We start from the raw sequence: 26,758 nt of genomic DNA on the forward strand, positions 1-26,758 counted from the left end.
AAATCTGCATCTCGATTCGCTGCCCCTGGCCTGTACTTAAGAGTGAACCGATAATCTGCCAACTCCGCCACCCAGCGGTGTCCAGCTGCATTAAGTTTCGCTGACTTCATGACGTATGTCAGCGGGTTATTGTCACTGTACACAGTAAAATGAGGCGCATGAAACAGATAATCACGAAAGCGTTCTGTTATGGCCCATTTCAGTGCCAGGAATTCCAGCTTGCCTGAATGTAGCTTGTAGTTTTTTTCTGCAGCTGTCAGTGTCCGTGATCCATAGCCTATGACTCTCAGGGCAGTCCCTTGACGCTGGTACAAGACTGCACCCAAACCATCCTCAGAGGCATCTACATGAAGAACAAATGGCTTCTCTAGATCTGGATATGCCATGATTGGTGGGTTTGTCAGCTGGTTTACTATTTTGTCCAATGTCTCTTTGTGAACTGTCATCCACTGGATTGGGTGGGATGGTGGCAGCTGGGCAGATTTGCGGTGGCACTCCTTACCCTTTCCACGCTGCTTGTGTTCAGACTTAGGCTTTGCTAAGAGTTCATAGAGGGGTTTGGCTGCCCTTGAGAAGTCCTGTATGTAGGGTCTGTAGTAGCTAAGGAAACCCATCAACTTTCTCACCTCTCTCACGGTCGATGGTTTCTCCTGTTTCAGTGCTTGCACTGCTTCAACTTCTTTGGGGTTCATCTTGTATCCCTTTGCTGAAACCACTCGCCCCACATAGCAGACTTCACGTTTGAAAAAGTCACACTTCTGTGGCCTTAATTTGATACCACATTCTCTTTGTCGCTGTAGCACTCTCCTCACATTTTGGATGTGTTGTTCGAAGCTTGAGCTAAAGACGAGTACATCATCCAAATATGGGACACACATTTCATCCCTGAGGTCTCCCAGGCATCCCTCCATGTAGCGCTGGAATGCTGCTGGGGCATTAGTAAGGCCGAATGGGACCCTCACCCACTCATAGAGTCCCCATGGTGTTATAAATGCAGTACAGGGTCTGCTGTTCTCACTCATGAAACCCTGGTGATAAGCCTTTCCCTGGTCCAATACTGTGAACCAGGAGTTGCCCCCAAGGTTTTCCAGGATCTCCTGTATTCTTGGGATGGGATGTCTGTCGGACAGTGTCTTTGCATTCAGGAGCCTATAGTCTACACACAAGCGAAGGCCACCATCTTTCTTCCTGACGCATACCACAGGCGAAGAATATGAAGAACAAGATTTTTGGATCCAGCCCTGATTCAGTAAGTCTTGTATGTGTGCTTTTACCTCCTGATAAAGGTGTCTGGGGATTGCATTATATGTCTTTTGCACAGGCACTTTGTCTTTTAGCTGTATCTCCAGCTCTAGATCTTTAATGCATCCTGTGTCCCAGTCATCTTTTGCAAAAACATTGCATTCCTCCCTCAGCATCTGTTTTACCTGCTGCTGTTGGTCACTTGTCAGATGGCTCAAATCCACTGGTGGGTCCCAGGGCTCAGTTTTTGTTGTCTGACTGGACTGCACTGTGGGTAAGGAAGTACTTGCATCTGATGTCTTAGAAAGCTCACCCTCCATACATTTTACATGTGGCATGTAGATAGCATCAACATTGTGCAGCCACCCCAGTGTAGTGCGACCATAGAGGGTGATATCATGGTCAGTCATGTTTTCCACAGTCACTGCAACTTTAGCATCACCTTCTGAGGGGAGCTGAATTAGCTGTTCTCTAACAACTAGGCCTGCTGGCCATGGTGTCTCACAGTTCGGCTCCAACACTGCATGTGACCCACTCAACACACTCTTATTTAGCCAACCACATTGCACTGTCATCATGTTACGCTTCGGGATGGTCACAGGTCGCCTTCCTACTCGGGCTATGTGGGGATGGCTGTCAGGCGTTTGTTTCTTTAGGACAGACAGGACAGCTCTTGCAGTTTTGCGCCCCACCTCGAATGCTGAGCACAATCTGTCCAGCATATGCCCTGGGGGGATACAGTCTTTGCTGGTGTCATTTCTCAAAGCTAATTCTTCTATCACATTAAAGCCGATGATGGGACATTCAATGTCACCGCTGGCGACTAGGATTGGAACTTGGACGGGCCTGTTGGTCATCCCAGCAACAGCATTTTTGGACAGGCTGAACTCAGTCTCTATCCATCCTTCATATGGAATACTGGTCCCATTAGCAGCTGAGAGCTCTAAAGCTCCCTCTTCGAGCAGCTCTTCCACTGACCTCATTTCAGCATCAGGCAGGTGTTTCTTTCTCCAGTTCGTCCCCACTATCGATACTTGTGAGCCGGTGTCCCACAATATTGTGGTGTCCACACCTCCTAAGAAGCCACGGACCTGGCATCTTTTGCCTACCAGCTTCGCCATTTGTTGTTGTTTACCAGTGAGGGGTGCTTTGAGGCTGAATGGGTCGGTTTGGTGCTTCTCCCCTTCAGGGTTAAGTATGATTTCGATCTTACTTGAATTAGCTGAGCACTTTTTCCTACGACAACCTGCTGCCCAATGTTCCGTACTGCCACATTTGTAACAGTGGTCACATTTGTTTCCTGTATTGGATGATTGACACTGCTGGCACTGTCTAACGTTTGTGCTCCTAGGTTGTGATTGGTATTTCCGGTCAGGTGGTTCGGCCATTCTCATGTGCTGAGGCTTAACGGTCTGCTGGAGGCTAGCAATGTGAGTGGTGAGGTTCTGCAGAGCCTCACATATAGCCTTGTTGCCTTGATCAACTTTATCCATTAATGTGTCTCGTTTGACCGCTCCACCTTGCTTGATCTTACTTTCTGATGTGTGCATACTGCTTTCTTTCTCCACCTCTTGATCTTCCCCACTTACTGCTGCAACTTTGATAATCTTTGCTCTTGATGCAGCTGACAGCTTATTCTTTCTTTCCATTTCCAGACTGTATGCCGCAGTCATTTTTTCCAGAAGAACCTCATCTGTGATTTTAGGATTTTGCAGGTATAGCTTCACATCAGCTCGGATGGTGTCATCATGGAGGCCAGTGAGTACTGTCTGAAGAAACTGATTTTGGATCAGCTCCGAACTGTACTCTGAAGCAAGAACAAGTTGTTGTCTCAAATCCATTGCTCGCATCAAAAACTGGATTGGAGTTTCTTTTGGCTCCTGTACAGCACGTGTGAGCGAGTGATACAACTCTGTGGCATCTTTCTCAATGTAATGAGTCCGTAATATTTGCCTGAGAGCTTGCAAAGTCAAATCTACTCTACTCTCAAGGTAGCTTTTCAGTTTTGTTCCTGGGGTTATAGCTTGAATGATGGCTTCAACAATGTCTCCTTCATCATATCCCCTCTTCAATGCCCTCTGGATTTGTCTTTCCAAGCTAGTGTATGTTAATTTGTCCTTTTGGTTTGGTTCTCCAATTTGTCCCATTATTTTCAGATCCCGTCGGTACAGTGGGTGTACAAAAGGGACACTTTGAGTAGCGACAGGGGTGACTCGTGTAGCATTCAGATGAGAAACAGTTTCTCTCTGCTCGTCTGAATTACTGGGTGCTATCACATTTTCAGCCACAAGGTGGTGCTCTTGTACCACTTGTTGAGACAACGGGGCATTACTTTCGCATCTCTTTTGCTTCACTTCATTAATTTTGTCATCTAATCCCAACAACAGAGACATTCCTTCATCTTCTCGTGCAGTAACATCCTCTCCCTCTAAGTACTGCAGAATACGCCACCTCAGTTTACGAGGTAAGTCTTTTTCACTTTCATCCACGGCTAAACTGAGGGCAGCACAAATCTCATTCAAATCCGGTGCTAGCAGTGTAAGTAACTTTTCCTCTATCTCCTCAAGAAGTTGCTCCCAATCAGGAGACATCTGCTGTACTTTAGACATGACGAAAAACTTTTACCTTCACTGCCTTTTCTTGGAGGGATGGCACTGCGGTATGAGTTCAGGTGGGGGGTAATGAGCGAGGCTAGTCACATGTAGCTCGTCCTTCTTTGCGGTATAAACTCCAAACCGGGCGGAAACACCAAGATTATGTTGCACCCTCAGAGAGACATGACTCCATTCTCCTTTTTCTTGCAACTTTATTCTCCTCAGTTCAGGTTTGGAGTTTACAGGCAGAATAGCGTATCATCAGCAAAACATCGCTCCCTCACGTCTCAGACACTGTTTGTTTTTTTTTTTCTCTGCGCTTACTGATGACATCACACATCTGAACTCTGACCTCCTGGAGCCAATAAACTACAAAAATTAACTAGAAATGTGTCCAAAAACAAAACACAATTAAATAAGAATAGTCTTTAAAGATTTTCCCCACAATTCAGAAAAATTTAAGTTTTATAACTACTTTTAGAGCGCAACAAATGCTACATCCGGCCTGCGACGGTACACCGCCTCCGCACCACCGTTTAAACATGAAGTGTGGATGTTAGAAGATCCCAAATATGGTGAGCTACTGGGAAATTACTCACGTTTTTGTTCTTGAGAGTGAGCGATAATAAGCGACATTTTATTGAGAAATTACAGTAGTCTGTCTACAAAAACTACAAAAATGACCTAAATAAGACAGAAGTACACATTCATTTTTATCGTTTTGTCAACAACAGGGCGCATGAGGTTTGTTCAGTATTTGTTGTGTCTACAAGGCTCAGGCGCCCCCATGAAGTGTCTTATTTGTATAGTTGAAAGCATTATAAAGGAACGCAAAACTAAATTACATATAATTATAATTCTTGGCACTTTCTGGTGTGTGTGAGTTAGTGTTTCTCTTTTATGATTTGTGGGTCCAGCATCAAATTCAGAATCCTTCCCATCACACATGAGGTCTTGAATAATCATCTTATTTTAAAGACCTCGTAGTTTGATAGTTTGCTCTCAGACTGTGGGCTTCCTTGTGGTTTTTAGGATATTTAGAAGTAGAAGGGGATCATCCTTCTGTGGAACCAGCTCCCAGTTTGAATGCAGGAGACGGACACTATCTCTACTTTTAAGATTAAGTTTCAAAGTTACCTTTTTGCCAACGCATATAGCTAGGGCTGAATCAGGTGACCATGAATCCTCCCTTAGTTACCCTGGGACTACCCTGCTGGGGGATTCCCACCATGTGTTTATACACCTCTCTGCATTCAATAATTAGTTCTTGTTCATCTCTGGCTCTCGTCCACAGTGTGTCTTTTGTCCCCTTTTTCGTCTCCTCATCCCCAAAGGGTCGCAGCGGGCTGCCCCTCCCTGACCGTGGTTCTGCCAGAGGGTGCTTCCTGTTAAAAGTGAGTTGTTCCTTCCCACTGTATTGAGGTTTTTTCTTTTTAATTGTAGACTTTCTACCTTACAATCTATACCACCTCGAGGAGACTGTTGTTGTGATTCAGCTCTGCATAAATACAATTAAATCGAATTAAGTGGGTTCAGCTGTTTTGTGAAATAAATGTGAGTGACATGGTAAGTAATAGCCTGCATGTAACTCATGGTAAGAAGAGCAATATCGCCCCCTCCTGGTTCAACCTTTTTTTCTTTGCAGTAATCTTTCCAATAATAATACATATGCACTAACCTCATGCTTGCTGTTAACAATAGCCTAAAGACACAAAATCAAGTTTAGTTTTTTCCTTAAGTTTATGTTTTTTTTTTATATGGTTGGCATTTATTTTGTTTCTTTTTAATAATTCTATTGATTCTATTGATTGTTTGCCAAGCACTGAGGTCTCTGCTTAGACTGTGCTACTGGGATCACTGATTTAAAAATGAGGCAAAAGCACCAAAGTTGTGCTCAAAAATAGTACAGTGAGCTACAACCTGTTGCTGTAGTAATTCTAACACACTTATTGTTTTTAAATACATACATGTTTAGTTCTTTTAAACCTAATTATTATTATTTTTTTTGCAAAAGTGTCACCTAAACACCCAAATATACGTAATTCAAAACTTACTTTAATTATTACCCATTTGGCTGGTAACATGGACCCAGTCTGATGGATAGTTACTGAACAGATAGTCTTTTCTTTAAAGGCTGCATTCAGAGCAAATCATTGTAAAAACAAGACAAGTCAATAAAAAACAAGTAATAACTATAATACTAAACTACAATAGAGAGAAAATCCAGTAAATATAATTATATTATGTAAAAAATATACAAATATTTACCTCTAATTTAAAAAGACATTACAAGGGTACTAGTTTCATTTTAATCTAAACATAATCTAAATTGACACTAAATCAGTTTAAATATTACAGCTGAAGGTGATTTTAATAAATGTACTGCTGCTTGACTTTGTTTTACTACTGCAGTATAATTTATCATGTACAAAAGCTCCAAATGTTGTTTCTCTGACTTAATGTTCTGATGACGTTTGTGTTACTTTGCAGGAAATAGTCAGGACCCAGATGAACCTGTGCTGGAATTCAGTGTGGGTGAGTAATATGAGCATTTATGAAGGCTGTCCATGACCTGTAATTAAATTTAGCGTCATTAGTGCCACTCATTGCAAGTGACAGTGCACATGCTTTCAGCATGGAGTCTGCTCTTATGGTAGCAAAATAAATTCAGAAAATCTCCATCAAAAAGCAGCTCAGCAGCAGAAATATATATGGTCAGCTGGTTGTGAGTTAATGAGCATGTGAAATCAGTGTGAACATTTTGAAACAACAACTCTCCAACCTCGTAATTGTAAGACTGCCTGTGCAGCCACAGGAGCCTTCAGAGAGTCTTCCTGCTTGTCTCTTGGGTTGATTTGCTCGTGTTTTCTCACCCAGTCAATGACTGTAAAAGGGCTGGACTAATTGGAGGCAGGTGTAATTGATTGCACTGATATGCTAGTCTACTTATAGCCCACATTACAAACACTGCTGTGTTATTTTGTCTCTCAGTGCAGGTATGTAATGTGACAAAACCTCTAATGATCTGATATGTTTGGGATGGATGGGCTGTGAATTATATAGTGAATTGTCTTATTTTGTCGCTCTGTGCAGGCTTTCTACTTACAGGGTGGTGGGTCTCAGAGGACAATTGCTACCCCTGTTGAAGTGAACAACGTGTGGAGTGCAACTGGCTTTGTGGCATAGCTGGCTCTGGCCTTGGACTGTGTGTTTTTACTTTGTACCTAAATGGGACACTGGACTTTTAACTACTATTCATTGTGTTTATAAATAAAATTTTAGAATTTTATTGACTGTCATCTTTTTGCCCATGGTTGGTGAGACCTAGAATCTCTTTGTGTGTGTGTGTGTGTGTGTGTGTGTAACATCAACAGGGTTTTGCATAAAAGAGTGTGAGCAGGTCAAAAGGTCAATTCATTTATTGTAGTTTTATGGCAGCACCCTCTAGTGGCCTTGAAGCAAACAGTCTCCTAACTAAGCCATGGCATCTCTGGTCTCTCCTACTTTTGTGTGCTCTGCTGGAGGAGCAGCATTGGATCTAGTGATACTGAGTAAGCTGATTAGGACAGGCCTGGAGAAATGTGGTTTGCATGAAGTATCAGGAAAAAAACAACCTTGTATTGTAAAATAATAATACACGAATAATAAATACTTTTCATGACATTCAGATTTCTGGACTCACGAGTTCATAGAACATTAATGTTACGAAACATTGAGAAGTCTTAAAACTACATTGTATACTTATTATTTATTTACTTTAATCAGATTTGACTGGTATTTTTAAACATTAAGTTTTTGTTCCTTCAACTATTGTATTTAAGCTTATGACTCACTCACAGTATGTTTATATAACTGCCTAAAAAACGGTGAGGATGTGGCCGCAGTGGCTGAGAAGCAAGAACTTTGCTTTTTCTTTTTTTTTTTCTTTTTTTAATTGGGAAGCATAAATGAACATACCAGAAAACCCTGCACGAAGGAGCCATATTTGTTTTTTGTGTGTGCATAAGATGAAGCTTTAGTATTATTACACATATGATAAGGATGTTAGCATGCAACACACAAACTCAAGTGGTGTTGCCAAGATAGTTGCTGACTGGCAAGAAACTTCTAGAAGAAATCTGGTGACAGTCCAAAGCACAAATGAACATGTTTAATACTCGTGCAAGACCCTGTGGGAAGGTGCCAGATTGCTGTATTTTGTGTGAATCAGGAAAAGTGCACGGTGATGACTAAAGCTTATAAAACATCTCTCTCCTTATGTGTGCATATATGAGAAAGAAAATTCTGCCAAAGCAACTTTAGCTTCTTGCAAGCATCAGTACACAAAGGATGCTAACACAAAGCTAGCCAAGAACCAAGAGTGATTTTAAAGTTGAACGTATGCCGACCCCAGCAGCCAAAGGGAGCTCCGGGGAGAGCTTCTTGGGGTCCAGTGATGTGTCCTGAAGAGACGACATGAGCTCTCCCTCCTGTAGGCCCACCCCAGCAGTAGGTGCTGTCTGTCTCATTCCGAGTTAACTGCTACTCCTCTACATCTAAACGAGCCAGTTGAGGAGGTTCAGGCATCTGACAAGGGTGCCTCTTGAACACCTCCTGGGTGAGATGTTCCAGGCATGTCCCACCAGGACAGACAGGACACACCCAGGACATGTTGGGGAGATCACAGCACTCAGCAGAGAATGCCTCAGTGTCCCCCAAATAATGGAGGAGCTGGCTCGGGAGAGTAAGGTCTGGGTCTTCTCTGCTTATGCTACTGCCACCGAAACTGGACACCAGATAAGCTCAGAAAAATGAACAACCTGTTTAAATAAAGGTTAATTTAAAAAAAATTTTTGTCATTAGCTAGTCTGTGTACATGTACTTCTTCTCCAGTGTTGAAAATGTTAAACTCACAACCTGCACATTTTCTGGTTGCATCATCAAATAAATACCCCCAAAAGTAGTCTGAGTACTTTTACACTGGTTTTATGCTGCGATATTTTCAAAGTCTTTCACTGAACACATTCAGTCACACATTGTTCATCATTTATTGGAAGTTTATTGTTTAATGTCCTGTCTAAATAACTTCAGTCACCATTTGTATTCATTAATGAATAACTGACTTCTAATATTAAAAGAAATAGAAACTGTTGTGCTGTTGTTCACGTAGAAGGGCCTGCTGCTGGATGTCCAGACTTTGTGCGTCAGCAGGAGGGTCAGGGTACAGGGTTCGAACCTCCTCATGAGATGTCGTATCTGCTGGATAAAAGCAAGCTACATCACATCTGGGATTGTCCTAGAGCTGCCCTACAGTAACAATCAACTGACTAATATATGAAATACTTGCAGTAGCACAATAATAAACACAAAGCAAAAAAGTGTTTAGTGAAGATAAAAAACCCCATCAAAGTTTTAGTTTGGATAAAGGGAGACAGAGCACCAATCTAAACAAGTCTAAACCATCTGGCACCTCCACACTTGTAAGAACAGCATGACCAAAGTGATTGTAGGAGGAAACAACCTTGACTTCCTTTACATAGCTTAGTACTGAGAATAAAAGAAAAGCATGATTAGAATTATTTGTGCTTCTTCTTCTTTCGGCTGCTCCCTTTAGAGGTCGCTACAGTGGATCATCCGCCTCCATCTCTCTATTTCTAGCATCCTCCTCAGTCACACCAACCCCCTGCATGTCCACCTTCACTACATCCACAAATCCTTTCTGTGGTTGTCTGAAAACATCATCCACGGAGACTCTTGCCTGATCTCATCTGTCAGCCTCTCCATCACCAGTGCAAACAAGAAGGGGCTCAGAGCCTCTCTCTGATGTAATCTCAACCCATCACATACTTCTCTGCCCCTCAGGACTTTCTTATGCAGCACCACAGTTACTCTCTTCGCACCTTATCATAGCCTTCACTCCTACCCTCTCTATGCCTCCCGTCTCCATCCTCTTCAGAGTTGCCTCACTTCCTTCTCTAATTCAATTTTCGTCCAAAGTACTCCTTCTCCCTTCTCAACACACTTTCTTCACATTAGCACATTTCCATCTCTATACTTGGTTACTCTCTTCCAGCACAATTTATGTGCCTTGCCATTCATTAAAAATCATTTTCTCCTTAGTGTCCAGCCTCACATACAACTCACTACTCAGCTGTAACTTTATTAATCCCTCGGGAGGGGTCCTCTGGGGTTTTCACAAAGCTGAATAAACGTCAAACAGAAAACTGATTAAACAAAGTGTGAGACGGTGGAGAATTGACGCCAGCGCCCGGTTACATTTTAGACAGCAAGGAGCAGACGCAGTTTCACTCCACCGAGGGAGCTCGTGACGTACTACGCGGCTTTCTTTAGACCGCGAAGGCGGGTCCTCAGGTGGAAGCAGCCTCTGAATTTGGACACCCCCGCTGTTTCCGGCCAGCCAATAATAACGGTGACATTTAACGTATTTTGTCGAATAAATAAACACTGTAAAATATATTTGCCCCCCCCCCCCAAACAGCCCTTTGAATGTTGGCAAGTATGAACCGTCTGCTCGGTGTTTCCTAAAACGTTAAAGCACGTTTGGCTTCACACCGACAAACAGACCCAGCTTCGGCACAAACCTAAACTAATATGACACCGGAGCGGAAAGGCTGATTATGTTTCCAAGATGGTTTGTGTTTTTTAAAAGGAAGGAAACCTTCCTCAAAGCGGGCAGAGCAGTGGAGCCGCCGAGGGAAAAGCACACGATACAAAAACTGTAGAATTAAAAATATAATTTATTATGTTTAAATAGTTAAAAATATAAAATGAATTAAAACAACCTTGGCCAAGGGAAGACACAATAAAAATCAATAACACACAACATTAGAAGTCCAGTGGAATCCACCACGGCCTAAAAGTCACAGAAAACTAAGAGGTCCAGCGTAGTATTAAAAGAGGGAAACCCAGCGGAGTCCTCGCCTTCCTCCCCGCATTCCACGTCCTGGTGCACTGAAGAAAGGGAGGGAGCGGCAGTCACTATTCCTTTGGCAGTTTACTTTATAAAAAGGATAAGTCAAAGACTTACCCGGGTGGGCAGAGCTCTCAACTCCGCCCGCCGCTTCCTCAAACTGCAATCGGCACCGCGGTCTCACTGCTTCGGTTCTCCCGCAGTGCACGAGCTGGCTCTTGTCGTTATTGCCACCAGACTGCCGCTACGCGTCCCTAGTCGCTGGTCATCTGCCTTTTTTTCCTCTGATCGTTTCCCCTTTCCAGTCGCTGGTAATCTCTCTTCCCAGTCGCTGGTCGTCTGCTCCATCTGATCATCTCTACTCTCTGATCGTCTCTCGCTCTCCCCTCTGATCGTCTGTGTCTTTCCTCTGTCTGTCTCGCATTCTCCGTGTTACATTTTTGTTGAACACCGGCTCCAAACCTCTTATGTGTCCTTGAGCACTCTGTAAATTACCTTTTCTTTTCTCTCAGGTGTGTCCAATTAGTAAAAACGGGGGAAAAGGCGGAGTCTCTCCAGGACAATTTGCCGGCAACTAAAAACATGCAAACTAAATAAAACACTGCACAAAATACATGCAATATAAAAAATAAATATATACACTTCACATAAAAATACAGCACAGCAAAACAACGTCCGTCTTCCCTGGATGACACTAACTAACCGACCAAAGAGCCGCGTTAAGTGGCGATATCACTAACGTCACGTAACTTAGCCGAAGGTTAGCTAAATTTGACTTTGTAAGACTTTTTCATTACGCTAACATTTGTGATATGACTGCACTATGCTGCTGTTGTTGACTCCACTTAATTCTACAATTCTTTCATTATGCTAACATGTGTCCTGGTGTATATATGAAGTGGGATAAAAACCCAGAACTAACTTTTAAGAGTTTATTTCTTCTCCGCTTCGACCGTCGGCCATTTCCCCAAAACGTCCTCCAACCTATGATTCCAATGAATCCTGGTGGGTCAGGAACTGCTTTTAAGCATCTTGTAATCGTCGTTCCAACACAGCGTGTTTGTTTTGATTCGTAGACCCCGAAAATGGTGCCGGGCTCCCACAATGCATTGCGGCGTGCCGTCAACTCCAAAGCGTCATTCAAATCTGTGAGCGCGCAAGGAACGCCGCCTCTCCGCGTGCGTTTCTTGTGACGTCACTGGCAGATCAAAGGCGTTCGCGCTGGTCTGTCAGTAACGTCACAGACAACCGAGCCTATAAATAACGGCTCTCAGACAGAAAAATCAGAACTCGATGCTCATGTGTTTGCAAAACGTTCAGCAGTCGGCGCTCTGTAATACAAGAAAATTCTCACACGCTCAAACGGAGAAAATCTAATTTGTGACACAACAATGGAAACCATCAACGAAAATTCAATCGTGGTCACACCAGACCAGATTATCCCGCCAATCAACAGGTGCTTTGAAAGGCTCTCTGAAGTTCAGTGGAGCATTATAGAAAATGGAAAATGCGACTCCAGCGTCCATGCCGTGCTCGCTGATATGATTTCTGAAATCATTCAGATCGCCTCTGCCAGCATCCTGAGGATTGCCCTTTCTGTTATTCAGGAACCCATGATAAGGGAAGAGTTTATGGATGAGGGGAAAATAAGGGTGTCCCTCGGAGACTCGATCTCAGCTGCCATCGCCGGCGCTCTTAATGTCTCAAAACAGCAAGATAAGAGCGCTGACAAGCTGACGCTGATGGTTGAGGAAGAGATCTCAGAAAAGGTCAGCTCAACCATTGCACTGATTGAAAAAAGCCCTGATTTCCCAGTAGACCCTGCCGTTTATGTTAGCGGCAAATTTAGTAGTATTAAGAAACTACACCGCATGGTTTGTTGCGCTGCCTCATGCCTGAAAAGGTATGCAGCATGTAAGCTGCGCTGCCAGTGTGGGACAAATGGGTCTCATTCCAGTACAGAACGTACTGGTTCAAAAATATCAGTGAAATCAGCAATCGCAGAGATTTCTGTTATTCTGTCAACAAGGAGCTCAGATGGAGAGATGACAGGAAAAGATAAAGATGAGCTCCCAGAAGAATCACAAAGCCATATAAAACCCACTGCAGAAACACAAAGTATCCAGGCTCCAACCCCAGTAGAAATGGTTGCAGTTGACATCGTAGGTGAGATACTTGCTAACATGGATTCAAGCAGTGAAGAGCTCTGTGAGAAATGTAACTTACCCAAACCTGCCTTTAATGCAGGCTTAATTATCCACAAGGTGAGACACTTCTTCTCCAAATGTGTGCCATCCACCTCACACGCCAGGCTCAAAGCACGCAAACACAACTTTTCCATGTTTGCAAAAAAACAATTTGAAAAAATGAAAACAGAGCTGAAAAAAAGAATAAAGGCAAACAGGAAACATTTTGTTTGTCTACAAAACATTTGCAATCACCCCAAGAAGGAAACTGCGCCCTCCAATGAAAGTATAGTTTTCATTCTCCCAGGGTCAGTACCTGAAACGGCTGCTCCCCAGAGTACAGAGGCTCATCGCTCCCCTTCTCCACATACGGCAAGCCTGGGAACCGCAATTAAACGTTCTTCTTCAGTCGACTTTAACGTCATTAGATCAGACGTTAATCAGTTATTTGACAAATTAACAAAGAAAGAAGAACTCTTCCTCATCGATAAGACCTTGGGGGACTTTAAAAATAGTGGGCATATCAGGAATTTTACGGAGGACTTAGTGGCAAACCTGTTTGATCTACTTACGGTGGATCGAGGCTATCAAATCCCCATACCTCTAATGGGTAGGTCCCTCTCAGACACGGTCATCTCCAGGACTCCGAAATCAGTACAGGGCTCAAAGCGTCGCATTTCTGCTGAAGTCCTCTATGTCCTCATAGATGACACAGTAGAAAGGTTTTTGCAGAAGCTTTTACTCTTCTGCAATGAAGAGAAAGATCAAATGATTCAAATGGACAAGATTTCTGGGGCCCTGGAAGACATCCACAACTTTATTAAAAGAGCACAGACCACAACACAGGAAAAAAGCCCTGATTCAGATGGCAGAGGAAAAGAATCTGGTGCATCACTTCCAACACCAAAACCTGGGAGCATTTCTCCAGATAAATGCTCTGTGGCATCTGACAAGTCACCTCGAACGCCACAACCTGGGAGCATTTCTCCAGATAAATGCTCTGTGGCATCTGACAAGTCACCTCGAACGCCACAACCTGGGAGCATTTCTCCAGATAAATCATCTGGAGCCTTGAGCCTGAAACACTCTCTCAAAGATTCCTCCAAAATATCAGAGATGGATTCTGTGTCAGGTTCATCTTGTGATGTTGAGAAAATTTCCAATGACCTTGCGTTGCTCCTTATCATGAGAGTCATCTATAAATCTAAACCTGAGACCCAAAAGTTTGCTGCTCGGATCGCAACTACTACAAAAGAAATAGACACGGTCATCAACCGTCTGAGCAATCTAATGCAGCCTGAACTCAGCAGCACAGCGTCTGCCACAAGTCTGACAAATGACAAGACAAAGTTCATCAAGAAAATAGCCAAACGCCTCATCAAGGAGTTTGGCTCCCCAGACAATGTCTTAAAGGCTTTGATGGCAAATGATTCATCTTTTGATGAGGCTCTGATTAGACATCTAAAAATCACTCTCGGAGTCATCCCGGGTCCCCCAAAGACGTCCAAAATATCCAGGTTTTTTTCTGCGGTGGGAAAAACATTGCTAAAACCCTTCAGGTGGTTCACTAAAGCCAGAGATCATTAAAATGACCATTTTGGCTTTTCCCACTGCCCTGCTTCTTTTAAAATCTTGAAGCAGACTTTTAGCACCAAATCCTTTTTTTAAAAACATCACCATAAAATTTTGGGATCAGCCCTCAAATCCAAATTTTAGAACTGTAGTTCACGCCATCTCGTCTCCTTTTGATTTCCATCCCCCCAACCGGTCGCAGCGGATGGCCGTCCCTTCTGAGCCCGGTTCCGTTGGAAGTTTCTTCCTGTTAAAGGGAGTTTTTCTTCCCCACAGTCGCCTCGCGCTTGCTCAGAGGGGGATCATTTGATTGTTGGGGTTCTCTGTAGTACAGTAGGGCTTTGACCTTACAGTACAAACAGGGAGGAGACTTTGGCTTGATTTTTAAAATATCTAATTCGGCATGAAATAAAAAAAATCCAAATTAAAAATGCATTCCAAGTTTGTTTGTGTTTTTCTTCTGTTGTCAAATATGTAGAAAGTGTTACACGTGTGATTTTAGTCATTTTGCATCAGTTTGTAGCCGACGTGTCTGTTTGTGATCATCCTGCATCTGTTTTTGTCTGATTCGTGTCTTAGTTTGGTCAATTTACATCACTTTTGTGGCCCAATTTAGTTGTTTTGCATGTATTTGTGGCAAAATGTGTGGACGCTGTTTGACGTTGCTATGTTTTGTCTTAATGCTTCACTTTGGTTGTTTATGTATGTGCTCATTTTGATTCTAGATGTAGACCTGACATCTGAAAATTAGCACCTAGTCCACTTCGAACATTTTTTTTAGTCCAAATAAAAAAATTTGGACTAATAAAAGTCCAAATAAAAAAATGTTAATACATTTTTTTTTATTTCGCCAACCTTGTAGAGCAGTGGTTCCCAAACCTTTTTTGCTAGGCCCCCCTTTGTTTTACAAGAAAAATGTTCGCTAAAAAATATTATTAGCCAAAGCTTTCACTGGAAGTCAGTTACTGGTGTCAGGCCAGCTCCCACTTCTTCTTTTGTGTTACTTCTGCATATAAGTATACACAAAGAGACATTGAGACCTGAATCACAAATAAAAGCCACCTTCAAGATTAACAAACACTGTTTAAAGAGCTCCGTATAAACTTCTGTGTGCAACAAGGCCTCTGTAGCATCCAGACCACACTGATCTAGGTCTTCTTGGTAGAAGAAGGTGTTTCCTTTTTCCAGATGTTTAAATGCCAGCCTCCCCAGATTCAGAAGAAATTTCCTTTCAGCCATCTCACTTGTTTCATGTCCCCCCACATGTTTGTTCCCCTTCTTCATCTGAACCAACAAGAAGTGTGAGTACATGTCAGTCAGGGTCTTGGGCAGCTCTCCTCTCTGCTCTGTAGTCAACATGTGCTCCAGAACTGTAGCAGTGATCCAGCAGAAGACTGGGATTCTACACATGATGTGGAGGCTCCTGGATGTCTTCATGTGGGAGATGATTCTGGACAGCTCTTCATCACTGAATCTCCTCCTGAAGTACTCCTCCTTCTGGGCATCAGTGAAGCCTCGTACTTCTGTTACCCTGTCAACACGTCTAGGAGGGATCTGATTGGCTGCTGCAGGTCGGGGAGTTATCCAGACGAGAGCCGAGGGAAGCAGATTCCCCTGGATGAGGTTTGTCAGCAGCTGGCTGACTGATGACTTCTCTGTGACATCAGACAGCAGCTTCCCGTTGGTGAAATCCAATGATCCAAGTCTGCTTTCATCCAGGCCGTCAAAGATGAACAAAAGTTTACAGACAGCGAGCTTCTCTGCTGTGACCTTCTGTAATGTTGGATGGAAAACATGGAGCAGCTCCAGAAGACTGTACTGCTCGTCTCTGATCAGCGACGCTGTTGGTCAGAACCACTCTGATGGGTCTCTGTTGGTCAGGTAAGGCTTTAAAGGTGTCGTGACACCTGACTGTAATGTCATCAAGAGCCTCCATCTTGGAAGCTGTCTCCAGCTGCATCACCTCATGTTGGTTATGAACGTCTTCATTCTGTCCCTCTGTGATGTAGAGCTCAGTGTAGATCCTGTTCGGGAGGGTTCCACTTCCTGTATTATCAGTTTCTTCAGTCACACTTTCAAACCTCCTCCTCAGACTGATCTTATATTCTTCTAAAACCTCTTCCAGACTCGCATCTGCTGATTGACAACAAGAAACCAAAAAGAATGAAATGTCTTTAGTGTGTGAAACTGCATGAAAAACAGACTTTTATCTTTTGACGGGAGGGATGGGAATGGTGTTAAGCATTGTAAATTGTAAATAAGCTTCAGAAAATAGTAAATCGTGTAACATGACATTTTCGGCATTAAGTTATAACCAGTGTGTGACTTATTTAAAACATTTTGATTCATAATCAGAACCCTTTTTTGTCACAGCAGAGACAAGAAGCAACTGTTAAAAATGTTCCTAATGAGACATTTTAAGAGGAGGGAAAATCCCCCTCATACTGGCTTCACATCATTGGCTCCCTGTTAAATCCAGAGCTGAATTCAAAATGCTTCTCACATAAAAAGGGCCATAATAAAACAGCCCCATCTTATCTGAGAGGCCTCACAGTATCATATCAGATAGATGGAGCACTTTGCTCTCAGCCTGCAGGTTTTATCCTGCCCTCCTCCCCTCATTCCAACCAGTCGTGGTGGATGGCGGCCCGTCACTGAACCTGGTTCCGTCTCAGTGTTCGACTGTACAAAGAGAGAGTTTTTCTTTCTTAATGTCTCCAAGTCGTTGCTCGTAGGGAGTTGTCTGAGGCTTTATTACTGAGGCTTTACCTAACACTATAAAGTGCCTTAAGGTGGCTGTTGTGACTTGGTGCTATATGAATAAAATTTAAGCGATAGCAGAAAAGCAACAAAAACTGTTAACCCAAGAAAATAATGGAAGGAAATAGTTCTGAATATGCTTAATACGCGAATCCTCATCTTATATAGTTCATGTAATCTGCTACATGTAATTTCATTCAGTGTGATGTTATATGTAATCTGTGTGGGAAAAACGAGTTATTGTCGTCTTAGTGAGCTCTGTGGGTCAGACGTTTCTGGCTCTGTACGAAGAGAGGGCTCGTGAGCGCGCTCCATTTGTTCTCCATGTGATCCTTTACTCTCTCTGTGCTACTGCGTCTCTTTGCCTGCTGTGCTACACCCTGGGATTACTGTTGCTGTTGTTTGGCCATTTACATGATTCTGTTCTTGTTGTACAGTAGCTGCTTAATAAAGTGTGTACATGAACTCTGCTCTTCTTTAGATGATCTTTTGTTGAGTGTTTTTTTTGTTTTTTATTTCATCTAAAAATCTACAAATGACCAGCTAAACTTTTGGCCCAGCAGCACACGCAGCCATACAAACTATTTCATTTTGAGCTGCTGCTATGAAATCAGAGCCAAATGGAAAAGCCTGCTGCAGCGTTTTTTACTCTGATTTTCTGTTTGTATTTGGATTCAGCCAGTATCCAGTATTTTGATCATTTATTTCCAACAAACAATTGAATCCTTTCGTTTCTAACACATCACCCAGTTTGCATCAGTATTGATCTCCAGCATGTTTTTCTCCGCGCGAGAGCCATTATGTTTTCAGTGTGTTCCTCTGATTGTTTTGAGTAGTATATATTGAGGATTGCCTGATATTGTGAGCAGGTGGGGAACATGACAGCTGAACTTTAGCAAACCAGGTGAAAAATAATTAAGACAATCACAAAGCAGGAAGTAAAACTAACGTGAGACATGAAAGGAAACAACATTCAAAGTAAAACAGGAAAAAAACCTATACCATAAAAAATCGAATGAAATCTTTTTCATGCACCTACAAAACAAGAAGTCAAGTTTTCAAAAATGTGTTCATCAGCACACGGATACCAACTCTTACTTTGGACAGAGATGCCACAACTGGTAGCGACTGAATCCTCTGAGACATCTTGACCCAAAGCACAGCAGGACAACTGCTCCTCCTCCTCCACACCAACATCACTGTTCTCTCTGAGGACACAAAGGGAAAATTATTATTACCAGTGCAACTGTCAAAGTGACCAAAGTGACTCACACGCAGGTGTTTACAGTGCATTCATCTGTAGTGAATAGTGAAGCACAGTTCAAAAAGAACAGGACGAGTTGATGCAGGAACTTGCCTTAGTTAAAGGTACAGCTGCACAAACTAAGTTCAAACCTGATCCTTTTCTATGCAGAGCTCTTCTCTAAGGTCAAAAGTGTTCTCCTCAAGGTTTCCCACCCAATGACTGCTTTCAGTTTGTCACGTTAGGTGCAGTGTGGAAGATTATTCCACGATCAATGGTCTTTGATCAATGATTGTTGATCAATGGTCATGACAATTTGCATATTCATGATCAAGGAACTGACGTCACAGCCAGTGGGCTGGTTTCAGTCATTGTACAAATGTACTGTTTATAAGACTGGAAAGCTGCAGTCAGCTGTGTGTGACCACCCAACAATTTATCGTTGATGGAGTTCATCTTGTTCCAGAACAAGGAAGGGAAAATGCAGCTTTTTCCCTTCTGCTGTCTTTCTCGAACTGAGCAAAACTACGACGTGGGAGAAGTGGAACTGCTAGCTGGCGGGAGGGAGCAGAACACCTGCTCATTGTTCATCGTTTGACTGACCACAAGCATCTTGCATATCTCACAGCAGCCACTCAAGACAAACCAGGTGGGCCCTCTCCTTTGCTTGGTTCAACTGTGTTATGATCTATAGACCCGGCAACCCAAAACGAGAAAGCCAACACTTTGTCCCGTCAATTCTCAACTTCTGATGCCACGGCAGAGGAGACCATTATTTTCCCGCCCTCCTGCATTGTTTGTTTGCTGTACTAAGAGATTGAGTCATTTTCTGCAATGCATAGCGGGACACATGTCCCAGATGTTGAACTTCACATCATATCATGCTTTGTAGATACTTGCAAATCTCTATAATATTAAAGCTTGGCATTCTACACAAAAAAGCTATGAAACCCTGAAAAAGAACCAGCTGTTTTTCTGTGTTCTTTAAATTAATATATTGACCATTATTAGCTGCAAAGGCCTTCGAAACGGATTTGCACAGGGCAGATGTATTCAGGTGAAAATGTATGACTATATTATGCCAAGCTTTTGAGGATCTTAATGTCTTTTTCCTTTTTGGCAGTTTTGTTCGCTGACTGTGGCAGATCAATACTGAACTACAGGTTAAAAGTCTTCATATAACAGGAAAATTTTTCAGCTGCATTATTCACTTGGAAACTCAATCTCTGATTTTCAGAATCCATTTGTTCCATTCCAATCATATTACCAAATCATACACTTTTGTTGTTGTTATAAATGTTATTTTGGTTTTAGCGACAGCAATTCTTCGCTTCTTTTTGACTTTTTAAAGATGCATCTTGTGGGCTTCAAGTATTTGGAGTTTCCATCCAAACTTCTACATTCTGAAGCCTCTACAGCTCTGAAGATATTCAGAGATGCTGAACCAAACAACCAACCGTGTCTTCTAAGCCTACATTTTATTTCTTTTTAGTTTGATGACAAAAAGTAGCCCCTCACTCAGCCGTACATCTCTGGGCTCAACTCTAAAGTCCAACCTCCTCCTTAGGTTTGTCCTTAAGGCTAAACGTCCAAATTCTTGAGACGTAACAAAATTCAGTTAAAATGAAGTCTTTATTTTAAACTAATCTTACAAACCAATACCAACTAAAAATTGGCAACTAATATTACCAAAGTCACTTTGACTATTCTCATAAACTGATCGGACTGCATTCATTTTATATATAAAGCTCCAGTCACCTCAAAGTGTTACTGGGCACTGCGCTGGTATGGAATGAGTGATAAACGTCTGTACAGGTGTTTTTGAAGTAATAATCATCATAATCTCAAACTTCCAGGAGTAAACTCCACTGACACCAAGTCCACCTGTTTGTCCACATTCTTTTAAAGATTTCAAAGTGAAACTTTTTGCACGGATACTGTGGAATTTTCTCTTCTTCCTGTTAAACCAGTCCTCTCCCACTCAATCTTACTTGTCCTTTTAAACTTGTAATTGTTTCTACATACTGATTTCACCTATGTTCTCTATTTCCTTCGTGTACATTAGAGACAGTATCTTACTTTGTGTCGGTCACAGACAGACGGCTGGATCCTGGAGACTCCAGATCACTCATCTTCAGTCAGTCTGAGAGAGAAACCAGCAGTACTGACTGTGAAAGGAGAACCAGAATCATGGTGAATCTCTTTTCAGGAGTCACATCCAAGACTGACAGAACAAAAAATGAAACACACTCATGGTCTCGTAAAAAGTGACTGTGAGGAGAAGGAGGCAGGCCTTCATCAACACAAATCAAACAATTATTAATTAATTCGATTTTTGATGGAAACGGAAACAAGCAAAATACGCACTTACTTTGACAGTTAATGATAATTATACTACTGTTTAACACCGCGTGTTTCCGTTTGAGTTAATCTAATTATGGTTCTGTGAAATAACACTCAGTGATTTTCAGAGTTCAGTCAGACTGATCTCAGAGTTATGTCCGTGATCACCACTGTATGAAAGCTTTAGTCACATTTAAGGGCAATATCACCAAAATACAGTAAAAGATCTCCTCCTTGAATGTTTCAGATAAAATGGAAAACAGACTCATGCAGTAAATATTCTTTTATTGGAGAGAAAACTGTGCAGTATAATTTACTCGAGATGTTGAAGATATGAGAGCATTAAACAGGCTGATGTTTGGAAGAGGCTCTGACAGGAGAGAGATGATACAGAAACATGGCATCCTTATAAAATACTGACACACTTTATGAACGGACAACTTTTCACAGCTCTTTGAACATTTAAATGAGCTGCATACTTTCCCCACTGAAACCAGCACAATCCCTCTGTGATGGAAACAATATTTGAACTAAATGTACTGTGGATAAATCAAAGCATTATCAAAGTTGTCCGTGGTTCCCTTATTTTTCCTTCTTTCCCTGTCAGATCCTGTCCTGCAGGATAAACATGACTGAGTGGTTCCCTGCATGCAGCTGTTACAGTTTGTGTTGGAGATACTTCTGCAAATACAGGAAGCAAATATCTAAAAACTGTTTTCAATGTTTTTAACCAGTCTGTCAACTACAGAGAGCTGTCTGTTGTCCCCCTGTTCTCCTCTATATCTCTCAGCTGATGCTGGCTCCTTTAAATGTAACTTTATTAATCCCTCGGGAGGGGTCCTCTGGGGTTTTCACAAAGCTGAATAAACGTCAAACAGAAAACTGATTAAACAAAGTGTGAGACGGTGGAGAATTGACGCCAGCGCCCGGTTACATTTTAGACAGCAAGGAGCAGACGCAGTTTCACTCCACCGAGGGAGCTCGTGACGTACTACGCGGCTTTCTTTAGACCGCGAAGGCGGGTCCTCAGGTGGAAGCAGCCTCTGAATTTGGACACCCCCGCTGTTTCCGGCCAGCCAATAATAACGGTGACATTTAACGTATTTTGTCGAATAAATAAACACTGTAAAATATATTTGCCAAACTGATCCATTTTATCATTAGGCTAGTATATATGTGTATCGTCACACCTATCTTCCATTTGACAGTCCTCATATTCTCAATTAAAAACTAAAACAGACATTGAAAATAACAAAAGCTAAACATTTAAAGAGGAAACAAAAATGTAAACTAATAAAAAAAAATAAAACGCAAATTCTGCTCTACATTATCTTTATGTGAACCATAAAGACTCAACAAGAGCGGCACACTCAAGTGAAAGAATAAATAGATCTTTATTGGTCTCAGGGTCATGATTGTACAGAGCATGTGCAGAACATACAAAAGAAACGATGGCACTTGGAATGTTCCATTGTAAAAATGTTTTTAAAAAAGCACAGTTCATAGCAATATACAGACTCACAAAGTAAGAACAAATATTCAAAGTTTGTTTCAAGGCTTTAGTGTCATCATGTCATCATCACAGTAAAAAGTATGGATGCTTTGCCCTTTGTAAAATACTAAACCCAAACTTTTTTGGACCAAGGAAATAAAAACAAACACAATGTTAAATAGTGTAACATAGGAAAGCACATTGAAAGACATGAAACTGTCGCTATAAATATAATGATAGGGCCACTTATCATTACCCTTTTGTTAGAGATACCAAGGAAATTTCATTAACCAGGTAAAAATGTGATCATGTACCTGAAAACATCCATTTCAACAGTTAAAGAGCAGTTATTATTGCTACAAAAATGTATACTCTGTATGTGCCTAATGCATTTCTTGGGGAGTCAAAAAACATACAGTATGGTCCCACAAATTCACTGTAATCAGGCCATGAAGCAGAAAACGACAGAAGATAAAAACGTAAGGCATGAATCACCTTTCTTTCCTTTAGTGATAAGCAGCTGGTAGCCAATGTCCCACAGCCCTCTGACTATGATCCTTCACATTCAACTTTCAACATTTGATAAAGTATCTAATAAAGTGCCCTAATGCTTAATGGGCACATTGTCTACCATACAGTATCACATAATACATAACCACATCTGGAATGCTACTCAAAGTTAAAGACTTCTATTATTCAGTATAATGCAGTGCTTTAGTGAAAATACAATAATGCTTAAATACTTGAACAGCTTGGGGTCGACTGGCGATTTACTTTGTGAACTCTGTAAACATCTCCCAGATGAGTTCATGCTGTCAGCCACCTTTTTCTAGTCTTATGAGATAAACATGATGCTCACTTTCTAAACCATGATCCCCATGAGAGTCATAAGGGAGATGAAGCAGGGTAATACCTTAAGCGTGTGGGTACCCTGTAAGTAAACTCAGTTTTTCAGAGAGATCCATCCCTCATTGTCATGTCCAGTTCGAAAACATCAAGACGGTGTCAGTAAAAATCCCTCATAATTTAAATCTTACTAAACAATTTACGGGACTTTTCCCTCTTAGCACCGCAACACTGTTGTTTTTGGCAGCTAGAACAACCTAAAGACAAAACGGATCTGCAAACATGAAAACATTTTACTGGCAGAAAGTAACTTCAATAAAAACATGTTTCTCTTTTCAGGAAATTTGTGCTTGGATGTAAAACACACAAAATTCTGTCGGGAAAACGTAGGACCTTTTTTCATTTAGGAGTTTTAAAAGCACCTTTATACTAAAAACCAAATAAATAAATAAGAAAAAGTTTCAGTGCATTATAATAAATACTTTTGCATAAGGTTTACACATTTAGTGTATGACTTGTTAAGGTTCATGTTGTGAAGTAAAGCTTTGAAAGAAACTTAATTTGGACTCGTTCCAAATTTGGTGCATGAACTTGTTGTGCGCCATAATGTTTGCTCTGTTGACTTCGTTATGAAATATAAATTCTTTCGGTAATTTTTTTTTTAACCAAAGTTAAAATTTCATTCTCGATGGGCTCCAGAGCGCTCTTAGTGGTAAACAGTGCAAAGAAATCTCTAAAAAAATCCCAGCCAATCTATCACGTGACATATATACGGCCAGCATTAGAAAACATATGACAAAGGCACAAATCAAAGTGGTTCCGAGCCGAACCACAATCTGAATTTGCTTAATGTAGGTTAAACGATAAATGGATCCGAGCTTCTATTATTCTACTCTAATTAACTTCTCTGTGCTTTTCACTACAAGCCACACCTCAGCTTTTAACTGTCATTTTAAGTTTTAGATGTTTGGAATAAATTTGAGGGTCTTTCTAATTTAGACATGCTGAGATGTTGATGTCATTTCATAGTGGGGGGAAGCTGAGGATCCAATGTTAGTTTGGCACCTAATATAGATTAAGAGAATACCAGCCACCAGAATGATCCCTGCAATAACTGACAGTGACACAATGAGACCAAGATGGTTTCTTCCTGTAGCTGCGCCACTGCTGACTCCATTCCTGCTTCCTTCATCTGTCGAGAAAAAAAAATGCATTGGTGTGAATTGTCAGGAGTCAAGGAGGTGAAAACTCTTTTAAAGTGTCATCATTTGACATGAGCACAAACTCACCTGACTGACTGACATTCAGGTTTACGATGCTGAGGATTTCAGAGTCCATCCCTGGTCTTCTCTGGAAGGCTATACACTCGTATGTTCCAATGTCAGCAGTCGTCATGTTCATCAGTATCATTGAGAAATCCCCATTCTGCATGTGGGTATTGGTCAGGTTTACCCGGCCCGTATAAGACGGATCCTGGTCGTCTGGATCAAGTTGGTCATCACGATAGTGCAGCACGTATTCTGTCAGGTCACGTCTGGACCACTGCATGGCGAGGACTACCATATTTCCAGGAGCATTACATGGCAGAATGACCTGCTGGCCAAGTGAACATATGATGTTTTTGCAGTCTGAAGGACAAAAGAAACAAGACAGAGGTTTAAGAATAAAAATATACATCAGAAATGCATGTACTAAACAAGAAGCACTCCAAGAGCGCAAACCTCCACCAAGGGAGCTCACTGTCTAGCCAGTATTTACTTTTAAGGGAATACTATCACATTTCTTTCATATATTTAAGTTGTTTTCTGAGTGCAGTTGTTTGCAGTGCAGTAAAAGTTGATTTTCTAAATCGATACATATAATATCCCACAGCCATAGCAGGGAATGAGCAAGAGAAGAAGAGAGGTGTGAGGAATACGAGGGTGAAGGAAGAAATGACTTTATAACCTATTAATACAGTCAGTTATAACTAATCTTGTTCTCAGTTATAGCAATCTAATGTAACCGAGGATTTAACAGTAGTTTACAAACTTTTTAGCAAAACCTACTTACCCACAGCGTCAACTATTGAAGTAAGCGCCAAAGAAAGCCATATGCAGATTTGAAGACACATCCTGAAGAAACAATAAAGACAGAGGGATACATCCTTTAAATCACAAAGTGTTTCCTGGGTAAAGTTATTTGCTAGAAAAGCTGGTTTATTCTGCCTCAAAAGAACTTTCAAACTAACAGTTTTGAAAACTTTCAGACATATGACAACTCTAATACTAAGTCTATCACAATAAATAACTTACTTCGAGAGGTTTTTGCACGATCTTTGTGGTGACAGGATTGAACGGGCTGTGAAAATCATCTTCTTCCTCTTGAGTGGTTATTGGCAGCTGAGGTGTGGAAATGGAGCATGGGCACAAGTGTCAGACTGCAGGAAATAAGAGAAAAAACGGTTTCATGTAAAATAATACAAATATCTGCGGTTTTCAGGAGACAAAACAATGAAAAATCAGAGTGTCTTCCAAATGACTAAAACAGCTGATTTGTCCGTTTCCTATTTTTTTTGGCAGTAGTACAATGTTAAACTCTTTCTTCTTGGCTACCTGCCTGGTTTTTAATTTGAGACTCAGATGTTATATCCGTTAACACTATAGGGAGGGAAGCAGGAAGTTTAAATGATGGACCTTACATTACTCTGTGCTTTATGCCAGCTCATCCCAAACTCATTAAATTTGATAGATCTGGCAAGTACAGTCTGCTGTGATGCCGAGTGAATATCCATAATGCCAAAATCAGCGAGCAACACATCACAAAAGGACCATCAAGAAAACGCTCAGCATCTGTGCAACAGTTCCTAATATAATGACACCGATGAGTCACATCAAGTGATTTAGCAGTGATTACTCCCAGTACAGTCTTGTATACGATACGAGCTCTGTGCAGCAAACTCTCCGGTGCTCTTCAACACAAACACTGCGTCACACAGCGAGCCACCACTGCCACCACAGATATGCGGCGTGTACTTAGCATTTACACAGCACATAATGAGCGCACGTTTTCTTTGTACAATTACGGAAATCGACACCGTTGAATATAAGTTGGCATCTTGGCTGGCTTCAGACGGTCAGGTCAGACGAGCTAACGTGTCACTGTACTACTGTACGGTCATTTGCTGTTACCGGTTACACAAATACTACCCAAATGTAGGAAGCTAAAGCTAGCAGACTCAGCAACTGGTTCATAGAACTTACTCAGAAGTGCATATCCGAGAAGAAAGTCCTTCAATAAATACAGGAAGAAACCCGCCACACAGACCACTTCCAATCCGAATGATGACACCCTGGACTCAGGTTGCTTCACCCCCTTCGGACAGAAAACCATAGGGGCGTGCTGATTGGTCGGTTGAGTACGAGCCCTGTTTTTGCTCGTACCCTCATTGGCTCGTACTCAACTCACGCGGTGTTTCACGAAGTTTCTGTGTTTTTATCCTTAAATTCCAATATCTTTCCTTATGTTGGCAGAAATCACCGGTTTTCCGAGTATATTTATGACTCAGCATTATTGTACGGACCTTGTATT

General features: G+C 41.7%; 2 protein-coding genes across 4 annotated transcripts; one reads left to right on the forward strand and one right to left on the reverse strand.

Moving 5' to 3' along the window:
* The first annotated feature begins 11,946 nt into the window (after positions 1 to 11,946).
* On the forward strand, positions 11,947 to 14,930 carry LOC113006997 (uncharacterized). Its single transcript, XM_026143287.1, has 2 exons — positions 11,947 to 13,923; positions 13,987 to 14,930. The coding sequence occupies exons 1-2, from the start codon at positions 12,138 to 12,140 to the stop codon at positions 14,517 to 14,519; spliced, it is 2,319 nt and encodes a 772-aa protein (XP_025999072.1). The 5' UTR covers positions 11,947 to 12,137; the 3' UTR covers positions 14,520 to 14,930.
* A 7,295-nt stretch (positions 14,931 to 22,225) lies between these two features.
* On the reverse strand, positions 22,226 to 26,626 carry LOC113007005 (uncharacterized). 3 transcript variants are annotated; one of them, XM_026143304.1, is made up of 5 exons: positions 26,431 to 26,626; positions 25,483 to 25,607; positions 25,241 to 25,302; positions 24,478 to 24,816; positions 22,226 to 24,380 (listed from the first exon to the last, which is right to left on the reverse strand). In XM_026143304.1, the coding sequence occupies exons 2-5, from the start codon at positions 25,539 to 25,541 to the stop codon at positions 24,184 to 24,186; spliced, it is 657 nt and encodes a 218-aa protein (XP_025999089.1). In that variant the 5' UTR covers positions 25,542 to 25,607; positions 26,431 to 26,626; the 3' UTR covers positions 22,226 to 24,183. The 3 variants fall into 3 exon arrangements, with proteins under 3 accessions (XP_025999089.1, XP_025999091.1, XP_025999090.1); XM_026143306.1 differs by lacking the exon at positions 26,431 to 26,626 and adding an exon at positions 26,265 to 26,424; XM_026143305.1 differs by lacking the exon at positions 26,431 to 26,626 and adding an exon at positions 26,234 to 26,424.
* Between the last annotated feature and the right edge of the window lie 132 nt (positions 26,627 to 26,758).

This window comes from Astatotilapia calliptera, chromosome 15 (genome assembly GCF_900246225.1).
Source record: "Astatotilapia calliptera chromosome 15, fAstCal1.2, whole genome shotgun sequence".
Lineage (NCBI taxonomy): Eukaryota > Metazoa > Chordata > Actinopteri > Cichliformes > Cichlidae > Astatotilapia > Astatotilapia calliptera.

Coding starts and splice junctions, on each gene's coding strand:
- LOC113006997 (XM_026143287.1), top strand. CDS start 12,138: ATGGAAACCATCAACGAAAATTCAATCGTGGTCACACCAGACCAGATT. Junction 13,924..13,986: donor ACCTGGGAGCATTTCTCCAG/ATAAATGCTCTG, acceptor GCATTTCTCCAG/ATAAATCATCTGGAGCCTTG.
- LOC113007005 (XM_026143304.1), bottom strand. CDS start 25,541: ATGATTTTCACAGCCCGTTCAATCCTGTCACCACAAAGATCGTGCAAA. Junction 24,817..25,240: donor TTCAATAGTTGACGCTGTGG/GTAAGTAGGTTT, acceptor TTTGTCCTTCAG/ACTGCAAAAACATCATATGT. Junction 24,381..24,477: donor CCTGAATGTCAGTCAGTCAG/GTGAGTTTGTGC, acceptor TTTTCTCGACAG/ATGAAGGAAGCAGGAATGGA.